The sequence below is a fragment of the Lytechinus pictus genome, chromosome 1 (genome assembly GCF_037042905.1).
Source record: "Lytechinus pictus isolate F3 Inbred chromosome 1, Lp3.0, whole genome shotgun sequence".
In the NCBI taxonomy this organism is placed as follows: domain Eukaryota; kingdom Metazoa; phylum Echinodermata; class Echinoidea; order Temnopleuroida; family Toxopneustidae; genus Lytechinus; species Lytechinus pictus.
In genome coordinates, this window is record NC_087245.1 from 9218879 (window position 1) to 9237038 (window position 18160).

Consider the following 18160-nt stretch of genomic DNA (forward strand, 5'->3'; position numbering starts at 1 on the left):
CTTAAAGAGCTGCAAAAGGTCATGTGCTGGTGTACTGAATCAACTTATATTCTTGTGACCTTCTTTATATGTTCTGTAAATTTATATAATTTACTACCTACTTATAAGGCAGCTCTTTTTTTATCTATTCACTTTCAAAAATACCTAGCGGGAGACTTATGTATTTTCTGTGTTAATAAAAACAAATAAATGCACCCCCACTTAGGACAATCTAGCTGGTTAATTAAATGAGAGATCTGGAGAAAGAGAGAAAATCAATAATGCATATTCATGGGACAATACCCAGGAAGTCAATTGAAAGAGAGAGAAAAGAAAATCAATAAATCCTCACCATGGGACAATACCTAAGAAGATCTTTGAAGAGATCATTGTCAGGAGCTTGAGTTACAGCCTTTGTGAAAAGAGGCTTTTCTCAAAGACACAGGGATCCTGATTCAAATTCCTTTCTTTTGTATGGGCTATATTAGTCAAATTATCAATGCTTTGGTAGCAGCGGGAAGCTTACGCAATCTGACCAAGTAAATACTTAGAAATCTACTCTACAAGACCAGTAGGACTTGAGTTGGGCAGTATTTCTGGGGCCCGTTTCATAAAACATTTGCCGCAGCGGCAACTCCCATTTTCTGCGGCAAATCTGTGTTTCTGCGGCAAATCTTAAAACAGCGTCAAGTTTCCGTTTCATAAAACTTTGCCGCAGATACTTTCTGCGGCAAATGACAATTTCAGCGGCAATATTTGACGCAGCTCAAGGAGCTGCGGCAAATGACAATTTCTGCGGCAATATTGCCGCAGAAACAGCTTTTTCATCAAAATACCAACAATTTTGAGGGCCTAAGAGCCATATTGGTCAATTTTTTGATGATTTTGATTTGATAAATTGCTTTTTGTCATTCTAAATAGAAAATACATGTATTTTTACTCATTGACAAATAAAAAGTAGATATTTATTGAATCATCATTCATTCTTTTTAAAGTCAAATTTATTTCAATAAATAGATACAGAGGGAACATACATTGCGTTCCTGCAAATTTACACTTTCAAAAAAGCTTTCCTTTATCCTGTAAAAGAATGAACAAATGATGTCTCATTTTGTAAAAGATGTTTCCTCATTGGCTTTTGAGTTTTAATTAAATTCATTTCATAAGTGCTGTTGTTGCTGCTGCTGTTGGTTTTTGCTGATGTGTTTGTTGAAACTCTTGCTGAAGTTGTGGTTGCTGTTAATGTTCCCGGAGTGGTTGTTGGACATCTTGATGTTGTTGAGGTTGCCGGTGTGGTTTTTGCACCTCCTGCAGAAATTGTTTATGCTGCTGTTGTTGTTGCTCCTGCTGCTGTTCATGTGATTGAAGTACCTGAAATAGAAATTAATTCATAATGCATATAAGCAAGATACCAAAGTTATTCCTAATTTCATTTTCATTGTTAACCCTTAATAGACTGGGGGGGGGGGGGGTGGAGGCACCTTTCGATACTTTGCAAGATTTCTCAAAATGGACAAGATCCTCAGGCGCCCCCGGGATGATCTACCAGAATAGCCTCACCTAGTAAGGTTTATTAACAGGATTTTGTACTCCTTACATTCAGTTGATTTTGCATCAACTCAATTCATCAAATGAATGTAAAGGGTCTACCAGTAAAAAAAATTATGTGAGCTTCTTCGGGTAATCTACCTGAGTCCTATTACTCCTTTACTGACAAATTAATAATTAAAAATATGATGAAGTGAATAACTAGCATCTATGTCTTTGCAGTAATTTGACATGTTGCATCTTAGGTGGTAGTGGTGGGGGTCAATAATTATAGAAATGCAGAATATTCATGTACCACTTTGGCAAGAGAAAGCAAGTCACATTATCTACCAATGATTGATATTGGTTTGTTGTTTTTGCAGCTGTAAAAGAAATATCATATATCAATTTAACACTTGACGAAGAGCAAATCAAGAAGACAAAAATCATTCAAATTGTTATCATGTGACATACTTCCTATGCCAAAGTGAATCAGAATTATAATCAAGAGTGTTTAACTTACAGGTGATATCACATTTCTAGGCTCTTTGAATGGCTCTCCGAACCCTTCAGTCGTTGATTTTGGCATGGCTTTCTGATACTATCTTGTGTCTTTCTGGAAATGTGGACAAAGCCTCACCTGAAGGAATAAATTAAATTGAAATTTTCAAAAAATGTTTGGCACTTTTTTCTCTCACATGTATACATTGCATGTATATCAAAAGAAAATAAGAGGAAACGTCATTTGACTACTAAGTTTTTATCATGGGGGGGGGGGGGTAAAGGGATCAAGATGGGTTAATATGATGAACAAAAATGCAAACATGCAACAATAGATAATATATAAGGAATATCTGGTTGAGAAACATCACTTCATATGCTATGCAATTGTTCCTCATAATTTATCTTGCACACACATGTACACGTAGTGAGGATGGGTGAGGGAGAGAGAGCGAGCGTTGTCATCGTACATGCAAAAAGTATTAAATCCATCACTGGTGTATAGATGAGGGGGCAATGCCTCCCCCCCCCCCCAATGTTTCATGACCAAGAAAAAAAAAGGGAATGGGAAAGGGTGAAATAGTCTATTATTTTCTGATTACATCAAAATCTTTCTAAAAATTTGATTTCTGTATTTAAAAGTTCAACAATTTTGCTCACTCCCTTCGCTCTCTTGCATCTTTGGAGAACTTTTGTTCCATCCACCATATTTAGCCCTCTCAAAATATTTGGCTCATTACGCCACTGAAATCCATTGTAAGAATTTTATATTTTAATGTAAACCTAATCTAACCCTAATAAGACTGCCAGGGTATTTTGGAGGCAGGAAAGATGGGCGGAAGGGGGGTGGGGGCCCTCAAGATCTTGACCGTTAATTGCGCAATTGTGAAAAAATGCAACATGCCTGTCACAGATGAAAAAATTGTATATTTGATCGTTCTAAAATTATTTAAATTTATTTGTAATTAATAAATTTTACTTATTCATGCATGAAATTAGAATTTGGCTGGAAATCTATAAACAAAGCCCTCGGCTTGAAGTGTTTTTTTTTTGGTTCAGACACATAAACGTTAAATGATATCAAATTCCATTCATCTGTTGTTTTTTTTTCTGAAGTATTTCTTTGTTGTTTTTTTTTACTTTTTTTTTATATTGTTGACAAAATTTTCTGATCATAAGCAACTTGAAAGTAATTGATTTTAATCAGTAAAAATAAAAATTACCGGTATGATACAATTATGAATTTTGGCTAGAAACAGAATTTGCATTGGATTTGTTCATGAAATCACATTTTAAAGTAATTCTGACATGTACTTACACAACGTTGCGTAATTACAGAACCGGGTACCCACGTGTCACAAATTTTGTCTGAAAACTCATGAATCTTTAAAAAAAAAGGCATATAATGACGCGGCACCATCTTTCACGTTGTGGATTTATCGCGAAAATTTTTGAGCCCCCCCCCCCCCCACCGCCTTTTTACGGTTAAATCAGATTGCACATCATGATGGGTTTTACTGATATTCATTCTGCAACCCATATTTCAAAGACTATCCATCATATCTGACATTGATTTTTACCTGTGGCTGCATGTTAGTCTCTGCTTTTCTACAACTGTGGCCAAATATTCTGCAACAAGTTCATTAGATGGGCCCTTGGCATTTTTCTTATTGTAGGAGACCGGCAAGCCCTGGCTTTGAAGTTCCTTGTCTATCCTTCTCCAGCTGAAATATCTGGTCAGTTGAGGACTTGGGGGCTTTGTGTCAGGAGTGGTCTTGGTAGTGGCGGTGGCAATGGTGATGGCAGTGGCAGAAGCAGACTTGGTGGTGGTGGCATTAGTAGCACTGATGGTGGTGGCAGCAGTGGTGGTGGTGACTGCAATTGCAGCATTGTTGATGGTGGTATACGCCTCATCACGACCAACATTTGCTCCTGCTGCCATCTATTATGTTTTAAGTAGAATAAACATTAAAACATTTGATTATTAACACATCAACTTCAGAACACTAGTATATTGATAATAAAACTTGTAGATATAGCAGTCAAAGCATAAAATGAACTTCCACAGAAGAGTACATGTACCTTCTTCTAATAGAATTTCAGACCACCTTGAGGATGTTATGCTCAAAGCAAGGTTTTTATTTGACAACATTGGTCAAAGAGGAACATGGATTTAAATCTCAGAATACAACTCGTATCATTGGTTGATCAATAGTACTGTACAATACCCCATTCAGATATACGTTGACCAATTATTTCTTGTTGAAACACATATGTCTTTGTTAAAAATCTTGTAGGGTATAGAGAGCATGCTGATTCTATAGCTATCAGTGTTGTGTACCGAGGACGGCCTCGGGACCAGAATTTGCGTCCTCGGCCTCGAAGCCTGATGTCTCGACCTCGGTCGCTCTGTCTTGATGTCTCGGCTCCGAGGCCTGACAAATGCAGTCATTTCCAGCACATAAATTGTGTCCATCATCAACGCAATGTGAATTTCTAATGCACACACTATTATTAGATCTAGATTCCACCCCACCCCCCCCCCCTCTCTATAGATTATACCGGTAATATATATATATTTTGCCTGTTTTTTTAATTTATTCTATTTATTTATTTTCAATTTTTTACATTCATTTATTCATTTATTTATTTTTCTTGAGGGGGGGTCAATGGTCAATTGAATTCAACAAAAAAACATGCAAATTTTTTTAGCGGTCTCTGTCTCGGCTGACCCAGCCTAGGATACAACACTAATAGTTATGCATTTAGATATGATTCACACATAGAAGTGTTGTATTGTCTAAATTTAAAAAAAAAATGGTCTATTGAGAGACACATTCCTAACGTCGATGCATAAACTGTAAGCTCAAAAAAGCAAAAGTAGCCCCGGTATCGATCTGTCATTTTGTTTTCAATTTTGAAAGCAGGAGAACGAAAGCGACATAACTTTCGCCTTTTTTGAGCTTACACTTTATGCATCGACGATAGTATTGTGTCTCGATAGATCTTCATCAATGTAATAGAGGCAAGTGCATAATTTTCCCCCTTTAATTTGGGGTGATATGGTGACCACAATTCTACCCCATTTGTCTGCCAACTAGCGCTAGCCCAGGAGCTGTCCGTGTAATACACGGGCAGCTCCTGGGCTGCAGCCCGTACAGCGGGCCGCAGTTGCCTGGGTTACTCGAAATCTATCACAAAATCAGATTTTGTATAGAGTCTAGATCTAGAAGTACTTAGATCCTCTAAAAAAGGCCCAAATTTTTGCTAACTGACTCACAGCTTTCAAAAAAAAAAAATTTTGCCTTTTTTTTATTACTGTCTGGCCACCAAACTGTTTATACTCGCAAGCCACCCACCCCCCTGAAAACTAAAAGAAAAACAATCCCTCACAGTTACAGAGTACAATATTTGTGACAGTCACCCCCCCCCCCCCCCAAAAAAAAAAAAAAAAAAAAAAAAAAAAAAAAACATGCCAAAGCCGAGGCCAAACATGAGCGTGAATACCAATCAACACCCATCAATGCTCCTCGATTCTTGACTGTATTTTTGTCGCCCACAACAACCCAAGCCACAAAAAAATAAAGGCTCACTCTCACACAGCTGTTCACATATCGCACTGAATTAGGTAATTAAAGACTAAAGTCAGAAAGAAAGACAGATGCAACTCAAGTCGCAACGCCGCTCATTCGAGCTCCACCCCGGCCCCACACACATCAACACTACTGCCGTGTACTACGCCGAAGCTCCGGGATAGCGACCACTCGGCATCTCGATGATGCCTCCACGATATCCCCGGGCAAAATGCATTTTTACCTCGTAGAAAACGATGGAAATATGATATGTATTATCAATGTCATTCTTTTGGAAGTGATTTATTTACTACTTTATCAAATGATGTAATAATTGAATAAATACAATAATTAGAAAGTACTTACATCTCCGATTCAAATTTTACTTCAATTCTGTCACCATCAACATTTTATCGCAGACGACGTGTGTGAAGAAAAAAACCGGCTGTTAGCTGCAAATCAGGCTCGTTCACGAACTATTTTTCATTTATTTATTTTTATTTACGATAACAATTTGTTATTGCTTTTATGAAACGGATATTTGCAACTATGACAAGTTGCCATTGCAATAACAAGATTTGTCATAGATATGGGAGATGTTACAGTTGCAAGTCAAAAGTTTTATGAAACGGGCCCCTGATCTTCATTAAATTCACCCAATATGGAATATTGTTATCCTCTTGCAAATAGCCAAAAACTTGCAATGTACAACTCACTTTCACATGCGACTGCAATTAATAAAGTCATCCAGGGGAGTGTAACACAAACATTAGCGATCAATCGCTAAATGAAATGACCAATCAAGATCATTGTTACTAGCGCATTTGGCTCAAAATACTGACCAGTAACCAATCAGAAGCTTTCTTTCATATTTGCTATTCATCACAAAGTTTTGTGTTGCGGGCCCAGATGGTATCTTACCCCTTCGGCTGAATGAAAAAATTGGTCTTTGCACCATGGCCTTCCATTATCTTCTTCTTTTTCGTCTTGTTTGAAATGTGGTCTCTGTATGAGATGCCAAGGTATCTTCTAAAACTTCTCATCTCCATGGACTGTATCTTTTTCTCAGTTTCTGTTTTTAATGTCCTTGACTCACATACATTTAAAATATGGACAGGACCAGGGAACGTAAGTCTGATCTTTGATCTTAGGGCTATAATAGTGCAATGCTGATGTCTGGGCTGTCCATGAGGGACTTATTTGCTTACATTTTCTACTGTTCATTATAAAGCAGATTTCAGTTGAGACAATTTATTCATTTGACTTCTATTCATTTGTTAGTTTGTTAAATTTAAATTGGTGACTCTCTCTCTCTCAGTATCAATACTGTTTTCATGAGCAACCTGGTACATAAAATGATACACAGAAAATTGAGCAAATTTATAAAGAAATATGTATATGATTGACTGTTTGTATCTTTTTAGGTTATATCAATGGTAGGTGTTTGGGTGTATCATTCTAAATAAAGTAATTTAATAATCATTTTGATGTGATTTGTATTACTTCCCAGTACAAGATTGATATCTTACGCCTTGGAGCACAGCATAACATCCATCCTGAATTGAGAGATTTCTCCGATAGCAAACTAATGAAGGAAGCATCGGGCGTATCACAACTGGCTACACAGATGGAGAGAAAGGTATGAAGTCATTCAGTCTCTTTTCATTTAGTAGTAAAATATTTAATGCTTATTGGAACAAGCTAATGCATACATACCAACATTGAGAAATCTGAACAGCCTTCTTGGGAGTGAAGGGAACAAGCGCAGTGTGAATGCGTAAGAGGGTGTGCCCCCTCCAACAGACGTTTTGCACTTCTTACTTTGCAATGTGAGCCATACTCTAATGACTATTATATGCAACACTTATGCCCATATTAAAGCTGAATTGATGTGTAAAATTAGATGAAGTGGGCTATTGACTCTTAATCAGTTCTAGTAAAATTACATTTAGGATCCAAATTTGATTGTGCAGGAAATCCAGGTTCACCATGTATATGAAATCAAAGTAGAATTGTTATTATGCATAAAATGGTGTACGAGGAAAAAAAAAAGATTTGGGGTTTCTGACATAAATGTAGACATTTACTGCATTGAATCTGGGTAGAAGCACTTCATTATGACACAAGGCCTAGCCAGTCTCTAGCACATATTGACACTGATCAAATACTCAGTTAACATACATTTTGTGTCCTCCTACTATTAAGATTTTGACAAGTAAGTTGCACTCTTTGATTCCTTCAGTAATCCCTTTGGATGAGACAGAGAGAAACATGCACTCCTCATGGCTTGCACATCCATCGTGTGGCACATCAATGCCATTTAGGGGTGCAGTTCCCATGCTCGAACTATGCTTGATTTTTTTTTCGTCTGTGAGAGATAATTTTCTGTCACAATCATTAGTGCTATGGGATATTGTAAGAACAGTCATCACTTTACTGAGAAGTTATTCTTGTTAAGTTATTCTTGTATGAATCTCCAAGCTGACCAGTCTTGAAGCACTTCTGATATATTCTCATCTCATTGCTCTTCTCTTACTCTGTCAAGCAGATCATCCATGATGTAGAATGAACTCCCCTTGAATTTTGTGGCATTACCTAGAACCACAACCTTGTGGTTGTAATGGAGATACCTTGCTTCTGATTGGGTGTTATTGTGAAATCGCAGATACACTGTGTACACACTGATGTTTAATATCCTCAATATCTATTCATTGGTCAGCCCAAACTTATTTATTGTATAGTCAAAATGAATTTACAATACACGAACATAATCATAATTTGACATAATAAAGTACATTATCATGTAACAATTTGAGAATAGAGGTGTGATAACATAATTTAGACAATATTTTTTTAGCACAAGACACATTGAAGTACAATACTGTAAGCACAAGATATAGTGATGAAATAAAAAATGCAGAGAACAACTTGAGTCATAGCAACCATGAATGGATGGGCTACATGGAAACCAATTAAATTACTCCGGTCTATACGAAAAAAGGATTCTCCTTCTCAGACTTTTCCAGAATGCCCATGATTACAATACTCTCATGGCAAACAAAGGTGGAGATTCAATTCCCCTTTGTCCAACTGTTCTGTTTTATTTATGTGTCAAAAAGAGGAAACTACTTCAGATGCTTGGTTTGTTCTGCTTAGAATTTAAGTGCTTCTGAACCCTTTTTCCTGTATTTTCCACATGTACATGCTGTGAAATGTTCTTTCATCTTACTCCATATGCGAGTATATTTTCAATAGCTTTTCAATAGATGGAAGTAATTGGGGGCTCTCCAACGTTCCGTAGCAGAACCATCCCTTCTCCTGACGATGTGGTCCGTTTGGTTGCAGTATACAACTAGTTGATGTAGAACTTTTATTTTTCATTTCTGGCTCTTTGCTTCTTCTTAACCTCAATTACATCTGTGGAGACACAAAACCGACCCACAATACTGCACAACCATGTCAAATCCCCTCAACACAGCACAACCATGTCGAAGGCAGCAGTACCATGCATGGTTTTCTTTTAATTCTAGGAAGACCATACACAGTACTTGTTATTCAGTCTTTCCAAATTTCCTGTCATTCCAGTATTTGTAGTATTTTTAAGTTCCAATATTTTTAGTATTATTCCAATACTCCCGTATTTCAAATTTTGATTTCTCCAATATTCCAGTAATTCTTCTTTCTCAACCATGAATTCTGTCGCCCAATTTGAACACAGAAATGATGGCACTCATATAGCTGAAATACTGTATTTCTGTATAAAGTTCACTAGAACATGCTGACCCTGGCACAGCAGGTAACAAAAATCTTTGGACAGAATATCATGTAGAATCTCTTCCAATGACATGCTTAATGCATGCCAAAGAACCTAGCATGAAGCAAGATTGAATTGATCAGGCTCAATGATTCCAGAGGCCGCTTATCGGGCCATATACTTTGAGCTTATTTTTAAAGATTAGTAAAAAAAAAATGATTTCAGCAACAATCATGGCTGTTTATACTTTTCTTTATGATTAAACCATGCAGAATAATCCATTTCAATTTCAAATTATTCAACAATATGAAATACAGAAAATTCATAGTGAACTTACATGTGATCAGAAAAAATAAACACCATGATAGGACTGGGACCATAAATAAGGCAAATTGCTTGTAACAAATGGCCAAGAATACAAAATTACAAGCTACAAACAAAATGTAAATTTCAAAATATGTCAAATTCCATCTGCAAACACATGCAAGCACACACACAAACCCTGATAATGTTATAGATTTCTAAGTAAATAATTCCTACAGTCTTTTAAAACAGGATAGTGTTGTACATTCTTGAGAGAATTTGGAAGCTGATTCCACTTTTCTTATACCAATAAAAGCTAGAGAATTTAGAGAGGAAAAAAGTTTCATTATAGGAACATGGAAATTATCATTTTTTTGAGTAGCATATGAATGAATATTGGAATTGAGAGTAAATATATTACAATATTTCAATGGAAAATCCCATTCTTAGGCAAGTATCTAAAGATTTGATTATTAAAGGTCAAGTCCACCCCAGACAAAAGTTGATTTGAATAAATAGAGAAAAATCAAACATGAATAATGCTGAAAACTTAATTAAAATCGGATGTAATATAAAAAAGTTATGACATTGTAAAGTTTTGCTTATTTTTCACAAATCAGATCTATGCTCAACCCAGTGATATGCAAATGAGAGAGTTGATGATGTCACCCACTCACTATTTCTTTTGTTCTTTATTGTTTGAATTATACAATATTTCAATTTTTACGAATTTGACAATTAGGACCCCCTTGCTTGAACCACAAAATGTTAAAATAATGGAATTCCACCTGTTCAGGGAGGAATGAAACTTTGTTTCACATGACAATGACGAGAAAATCAAAATATTTAATATAATAAAATACAAAAGAAATAGTGAGTAGGTGATGTCATCGGTCCCCTCATTTGCATACCTAACAGGATGTGCATATAACTGTTTTGAGAAATTAGACAACACCCAAAAATGTTGTAACTTTCTTATTTTACATCCGATTTTGATGAAATTTTCAGTGTTATGCTTGTTTGATTTTTCTCTTTCTATTCAAATTAGCCTTTTGTTGGGGTGGACTTGTCCTTTAACAGTGATTAGTTCATGCAAAGGCAAAATATTGTGTGAAAAGGGGTTTACTTGCACTTTGCATGTTGGACTTTGTAATTAATCAGATCAATTTTTTCTGTAGGTTATGTGGTGTTTGGAAGTGAGATTTATAGGTATTACCCCAAGTGTAGTTACAGTAATTCAGATATGTCAAGATAAGGCTATAATATAGGATATTTAAAACTTTAGCTGGTAATATGAACTATGTAAAGATGCACACTAAGTATAACCATAAAGTTCTAAACATTGTTAGTTTGATGTGAATGGCATTTTGAATTTGATTTGAACTCAGGGTGCATGTCTATTTCAAAGCTCTTTCAAACTTGAATGAACCACTGACCAATCTAAATTATTCTCATTGCATCTCACAGAAAGTAGTTGCAACAACAAGCTTGGGTATGAAGCATGCCCTCTTCACCCGGCATAGCTTTGATGTGTGTATCGTAGATGAAGCATCTCAGATCAGTCAACCTGTATGTCTAGGACCACTCTTCTCTGCTTCCAAGTTTGTTCTTGTAGGAGACCAGTGCCAGCTACCACCTCTAGTACAAAGCTCCAGAGCGAGGTTATTGGTCTTTCTTTTATCATAAGCTCACTATTTGTTTTGCCTCCACCAACCTTCTAAATAATGTTTTAAGGACCACTCAACCATTGTAAATTTTGATGAAAAATTTATGAATTTTTTACCATTCTTGGCTCCTGTTTGGATATGATTTTCCTCTTTCTCTTGTCAACTTAACTGTAAAACCTTGTGGGAAGTACTGTTTCTATCTTATTTTCTGAGCAAAATCATCCATATTTTCCATTTACATGGGATGGGAAGTCTATTTTTATGTCCAAAACATCTGCGGATCATTGCTTCTCATGTTCCGTTTCAAAGATCTACAGCACAACATAACATGATGTGATAGAAAAGGGTATTATAAATATGCAGTAATATGATACAGTTGAATTATGAGTCTCATCTCACCTTGTGGTAATGGTTGCTCAGACCAGATATACAGTGGGACAGGTTGTGTGTTGTTGAAGGTTGCAGTAGAGGGCAAGAAGCCCATTCCATGAGGATAGGATTTCAATTATTCTTGCCATTGGCTTTTAATAATAATCTCAATAAAATGGGGGGAAAAAATAATAATAAAGGTATGCTCAAAAGGGTCTACCTAACTGTAAAACCTTGTGGGAAGTACTGTTTCTATCTTATTTTCTGAGCAAAATCATCCATATTTTCCATTTACATGGGATGGGAAGTCTATTTTTATGTCCAAAACATCTGCGGATCATTGCTTCTTATGTTCCGTTTCAAAGATCTACAGCACAACATAACATGATGTGATAGAAAAGTGTATTATAAATATCCAGTAATATGATACAGTTGAATTATGAGTCTCGTCTCACCTTGTGGTAATGGTTGCTCAGTTCAGATATACAGTGGAACAGGTTGTGTGTTGTTGAAGGTTGCAGTAGAGGGCAAGAAGCCCAATCCAAGAGGATAGGATTTCTATTATTCTTGCCATTGGCTTTTAATAATAATCTCAATAAAATGGGGGAAAAAATAATAATAATGCTACGCTCAAAAGGGTCTACAAAAGAAAAAAATGTAGGTTACTATTATAGATGTATGTCATTATTATTGTATTGCAAATATCGAAATATTATAATATTTTTTTTTAATTTAATGCGCTATCTTTTGTTACCATAGGGATCTTGGTATGGATGAAAGCCTCTTCCAGAGACTGGTGTCAGCTCACAGCTCAAATGCTATGAGCCTCAGTCTTCAATTCAGAATGAACTATGAAATAATGGCTATATCCAATCACATGGTCTATGATGGAGCAATGAGATGTGGCAATGAGGCAGTTGCCAAAGGAACTGTCTCTTTGCCTAACTGGGATACATGGTGTAAGGTAGGTTTTAAATCTTTTAGTTTATTTCTAAGATAATCTGTATTGCAAAAAGGTGATATAATTATAAAGGAATTATTGGAATACTAGACACCTCTACCTAGCACCATATTTTTTATAGCAATGTACATGGAGACCTCAGGTCAAGTAAGTTTTTTACTTACCCTCATAACAGTCAATTTGCCAAGATTTGTGCAACACTTTTGATGTTAACCATATTGTAATATATGGTTTCAAATTGTAATCTTCCAGGTATATGACCATTGGGGAAAACAATATTCAACCAATGGGGGATTTCTGGTTTTGTGTTGAGAGCTGATGTTGGTTTTGGGCTGACTTTTATACCAGCCATAGCTCTGAACTTGAATTGAAGCTTGTGCTGAGACTCATGTCACTAGGTGTTGAACTACATGTATCAATGTATGTATCTTATGCTAATTACATCATATTCTCATAGCGCCCTCCCTCAGAGGATATAGGAATACACGTAAACAGAGTTGTTAGAGATGCGCCAGCTGCAGATCACCAACGCGCATAAGGCAATAGCTTCGAGCTCTAAGATGGCCATCCGATGACATCAATGCATGAGGTCAATAGTATTATTAGTACTATTATAATACAGCTATATTCAGTGTTGGAGCTAGGCTAAGCAGCCAGTTTCTCACCCTTAACACAAACACTACTGGAAATTATCAATTAAACTGTCACACCTTTATACTTGACTCCAAATCCTTCCCTTGTGCTCTCCTATAGGAATCCTGTGAAGATGCCTGGTTAGAAGATGCAGTAGATCCTAAAACCGTTGTGTCCTTCCTCAATACTGATCAAGCCTGTGGTCCAACGGATGAAGCGTCTCCAAGCAACACCAATAGGCTTGAAGCCATCCTGGTCAGGAGTATTGTAAAGAGCCTCATGCAAGTATGTATAGCCTTTTGAAAATAATTTGTGAAATTTTTCCATGTTGTGTACTGACTAATATGAAATTAGCAAGACAAATTTTATTTTTCCCCCTCCTAAAAATGGTGCCTGTTGCACATGCCCCCTAATAAATAGTGATTCATTTTTAGCCCTGATTATGTTGTCAACCTTTTCTCTCGTTCAGTTGAAGCTTCTGATTAAAACTGTAACTTAACTTAACTTAACCTAGAATGATTCCTTATTTTGCTGTTATAAGGGATAATGATTTTTCTATTGAGAGTGTAGAACACTACAAGATGTGTAAACCCAAGTGCAATTTTTTTTTGCAAATTGCAAGACAAGTAATTCTAATAATATCTTACTGTCAACCACAGTTTAAACTTAAAGAAAATAATAGCCTAAAATCTTACCTTTATTTTATGTATTGCATCTTTGTTCAGATGATTTTTCTGCTACATACCATTACATATATAATAAAATATAAAGGAAAAATTTTCAGCATGAGGTACCCCTTATTATGACCTGCATTGGTATCAGTACACATAATTTTCTGTGTCAATCCATATTTCATTCAGGCTGGTTGCACTGCTACTCAAATTGGAGTCATCTCACCATACCGCAGGCAGTGTCAGCTACTCACCTCTACACTCGCCGACCTAGGGTCAAAGGTCAAATCACTAGAGGTCAACACAGTGGACAAGTACCAAGGTCGTGATAAGGATGTCATTGTTGTGTCTTTCTCTCATAGCACGGCTGATTCTCAGGTATAACTTTTCTTTATTCACTGCTAACACATGATAGCTAGTGCCTCGAGCACTTGTCAGAGTAGATAGAAGAACTTGCTAAATTTCATTACATGTATCATTATTGCTATTGCATTAATTATAATAATAATGTGCAACATATTTAGAAAACTTAATACAATGTTTCGAGGTGCTGCATGCTATTACCCTTGCTTTAAATAGCATGGTTATCCTGAGCAGGTGCTTCTGCTGTAGAATGTTTGGTACTTGAGATGGTGTTATTGGTATTCACAACATATCAAACATAACTGTGGTAGCATTATGAAGATTATGTGCAAGGATGTGTCCAGAGTGCAAAAAATATAATTGATGAAAAACATAACAATCAGTTAAAGTTATGTAGCTTCACAAAAGTCGTTGCAGCATTATTTTACTCAGGAATCCTGCAATTGCATATTAAAGGAGCAATAAGCTGATTGGATTTCAGGGTCATGTGGACAAAGGTCACAGGGTCAAACGTCACAGCGGTAAATACATACATGGAAATATGTCATTCTTGAGAAAATTAAGAGCTGTTTTTAGGGATTGACTTCAAATTAAATACAAGTATGCATATTGGTGGAACAATCTGATTAGATTAGTGTGTAATATATTCTTGATTTGACAAATTTCAATTGCATGCAGTTGAGAATTCATCTAGTTTTGTCTAATATCATACTGCAGGGTGCGACATAAGCGCTTGCCCGATTGCCCGGGGCAAGTAAAAGTTAGAGTCGGGCAAGTGTTTTGAAGCAAAGACAAAAACTGCTTGCCCAAATCGGGCAAGCAAAATTCTCCTATGGAAATTATATTTTAGAAAGATTCCCCATATTTCACCATCAAAATATAGAAAAGAAAAGGAGACAAAAAAAAAGCAATATCATTAATTTCTTCTTTCGAATTGCAAAATTTGCGCAATGTGCGCCATTTTCTGCAATAAACACACTGCTCAGAGACGTACACACACACACAGAATCAATGGCAGTCTAGCATACCTAGCTAGCTAGCGCCTAGTCCACGCAGCCAATAAGCATGTAGTTAAGTTTCTACGGAGTACGGTGCTGCACGAACAAAGTTTGCTCTGGAAAAAATCTCCCACAGAACTGTCAAAATTCACATTTCTTACCAATGAAAATTCTTGTAGTGTCCATATTTCCTAAAAATTGAAGGTAGCTCTGTCATTTGTAAGCAGTAAAAGGAGAAATTTTCACTTCTGTTATGCTTAAAAAAGATCGGGTTTCGAATGATCGTCTGTATCGCACACACTGAAATACATTGTTTGACAGTCCCACATATGCATTTGTGTGTATGTTGATAAACGTGGTTTCTTTCGTAACTATTTTTGTAGCCAAGGAAATTGATAAATTTTCTTCTTTATTTATGACTGGATATTTTGAGCTTTCTTCCTCTCTATTTTCTTTCTTTCTGCCTATCTTTCCTTCTTTTGAATCTATCTTTATTTCTTTAAATTTCCTTCCTTCTTTTGTTATTTTTTTCTGTTACTATAGCTGTCTTTCTTTTTGTCATTCTTCTCTTTCTATCTTTTTATCTTTCTTCCTTCCATCCAACCTTTGTTTACCTATTTCTTTAATCCTTCCTTCTTTTTCCCCTTCCTTTCATTCTTTCTTACTGTCTTCCTTCCGTCCATCCATGCTTTACCTTTTCTTCCTGTCTTTTTTTCTTCCTTACTTTCTTCATCCCTTTCATACTTTCTTTTCTTTATTTCTTTCTTTCCTTCCTTTCTTTTTGTCTTTCATTCTTTCTTTCTCCTTCCTTCCTTTCTTTCTTTCCTTCTGTCTTTCTTTCTGTTTTTCTTTATTTCTGTCTTTCGTTCTTTTGATCTTTTTTTTCCATCCATCCTTTCTTTTCTTCCTTATTTTTTCTTTCTGCCTTCCTTCATCTCTTTCCTTCATTCCTTCCTTCATTTCTTTCTGTCTATCGTTCTATCTTTTTTTTTTCTTCCATCTATCCTTATACCTTTTCTTTCTTCCTATCTTCCTTCTTTCCTTTCTCTCGTTTTCTTTCTCATTTCCTTCCATCAATCCTTTACCTTTTCTTTTTCTCTTTTCTTTCTTCCTTTCTTTCTTTTTACCTTTTTTCTTTCTTTTTCTTTTTTTATTCGTTCCTTTCTTTCCTTCCTTTCTATTCCCCTCATTTTTTTCTATTTTTTTTCTTTTCTTCTTTCTTTCTTTCTTTCTTCCTTTCTTTCTTTCCTTCTTTCTTTCTGATTTCCTTTTTTTTTCTTTTTTTTTCTTTTTTTTTCTTTTGTTCTTTTGATCTTTCTTTTTTTCCATCCATCCTTTCTTTTCTTCCTTATTGTTTCTTTCTGCCTTCCTTCATCTCTTTCCTTCATTCCTTCATTTCTTTCTGTCTTTCGTTGTATCTATCTTTCTTTCTTTTTTTTCCTTCCTTCCATCTTTCCTTATACCTTTTCTTCCTTCCTTTCTTCCTTCTTTCCTTTCTCTCGTTTTCTTTCTTTCCCTTTTCCTTCCTTTCTGTTGACCTTTTTTCCTTTTATTCATTCCTTTCTTTCTCTTCCTCTCATTTTTTTCCTATTTTTTTCTTTCTTTTTTTTTCCATCCTCCTTTCCCTTCCCTTTTTCCTTACTTTCTTTCCACCTTTCTCTTCCCCGCAGCCATTCTCTCTCTCTCTTTCTTTCTTTATTATTTTTTTTTTCTTTCTTCCTTCCTTTATTTCTTCGTCCTTTCTGTCTTTCTTCTTACTTTTTTTTCTTTCATTCTCTCCCCCTCCTTTATTTTTTTTTCTCTGGTTATTTTCAGTGATTTCCCCATTTTTTATTATGTGTCCTTGTCCCCTCCAAAATATATGGAAAATATATGAGATTAGGAAATTAATTTAAGAGCATATTTACCATATATTTTGTCATGATGTTCAAGATAAAAATCATTAAAAAAAAAGAAATACAACTACAAGGTACATCAGTAGTTATGTTGAAAAATGTATTTTTAAAGCCGTCAATGGTATGGTAAGTAATACTATAAGGCTATAAATTGTTTTAAAGCAATAAAACTTTGTTTTGAAGGATTTTTTCGGGCAAGTGAAATCTATATTCGGGCAAGTTTTTTCCAACTATTTGAAAATTTACTTGCCCGACTGGGCAAGTGCTTCAAAAAAGTTATGTAGCACCCTGCATACTGTACATGTAAAAGCAATATTTACAAACTTACTATGCAGGATTTTTATTCAAGACATAACATTCATATCTTATTGATTTTATTGCTTTTTATTCTCTTCATACATGGAGGTCAAGTAATGTACATCTTTGTGTGTTTTAAGTTGCAAAATTGTATAATTCTTTTCATTTTTTTACCCCCTTGATGCTGCAGGGTGGATCTATTCTAAATGATCTTCGTCGACTCAATGTTGCCATGACGAGGGCCAAGCACAAGTTGCTTTGGATTGGTAGCCTCAAGTGCCTGTCACAGTTTCAACCTGTCCAGAAACTAATTGCATTCATGCAACAGCATCAACTAATATCCTTGACAATTACTTAACATATGAACTATGCTTCCATAAAGAGTAGAGATTTTCCAAGTTACTGTACTCTTAATCGCATGCTATATTGGTACCTTACCAAGAAGCATTCTCCCCCTCCCCTGCATATTTCAGATATTAGCTTTTAAAATGAGAGTCATTAATTGAATGCTATATTCTCTCTACTAGCTTTTTATTTTGTAGTCTTATTGACTATGATAATGGTGTTATTATTGAGGTTAATAATGATGATGATGGATATGATTTGGTAGTGGTGGTGGAGGTGATGATGATGATGATGATTTTGTTCTTAGTGAAAGTAAGAAACCTTG

The 18160-nt window shown here is 35.7% G+C and overlaps 3 protein-coding genes across 3 annotated transcripts in view; 1 reads left to right on the forward strand and 2 right to left on the reverse strand.

The window, feature by feature from the left end:
* The window catches only part of LOC135153222 (uncharacterized), a 1173865-nt gene that overhangs the window by 803526 nt on the left and 352179 nt on the right, over positions 1–18160 (reverse strand). The window lies entirely within an intron of this gene.
* LOC135153171 (DNA replication ATP-dependent helicase/nuclease DNA2-like) overlaps positions 1–18160 on the forward strand; it is a 56078-nt gene that overhangs the window by 34157 nt on the left and 3761 nt on the right. The window contains exons 24-29 of the mRNA XM_064095370.1: positions 7090–7218; positions 11104–11297; positions 12432–12636; positions 13387–13551; positions 14127–14315; positions 17681–17827. Of these exons, the coding sequence (XP_063951440.1) occupies positions 7090–7218; positions 11104–11297; positions 12432–12636; positions 13387–13551; positions 14127–14315; positions 17681–17827 (1029 nt within the window). The remainder of the gene's footprint in view (positions 1–7089; positions 7219–11103; positions 11298–12431; positions 12637–13386; positions 13552–14126; positions 14316–17680; positions 17828–18160) is intronic.
* Positions 963–6021, reverse strand: LOC129265918 (uncharacterized). Its single transcript, XM_064095382.1, has 4 exons — positions 5946–6021; positions 3588–3949; positions 2030–2146; positions 963–1350 (listed from the first exon to the last, which is right to left on the reverse strand). The coding sequence occupies exons 2-3, from the start codon at positions 3947–3949 to the stop codon at positions 2143–2145; spliced, it is 366 nt and encodes a 121-aa protein (XP_063951452.1). The 5' UTR covers positions 5946–6021; the 3' UTR covers positions 963–1350; positions 2030–2142.

Excerpts from the sequence above, each read along its gene's own strand:
- LOC129265918 (XM_064095382.1), bottom strand. The coding sequence starts at position 3,949 with ATGGCAGCAGGAGCAAATGTTGGTCGTGATGAGGCGTATACCACCATC.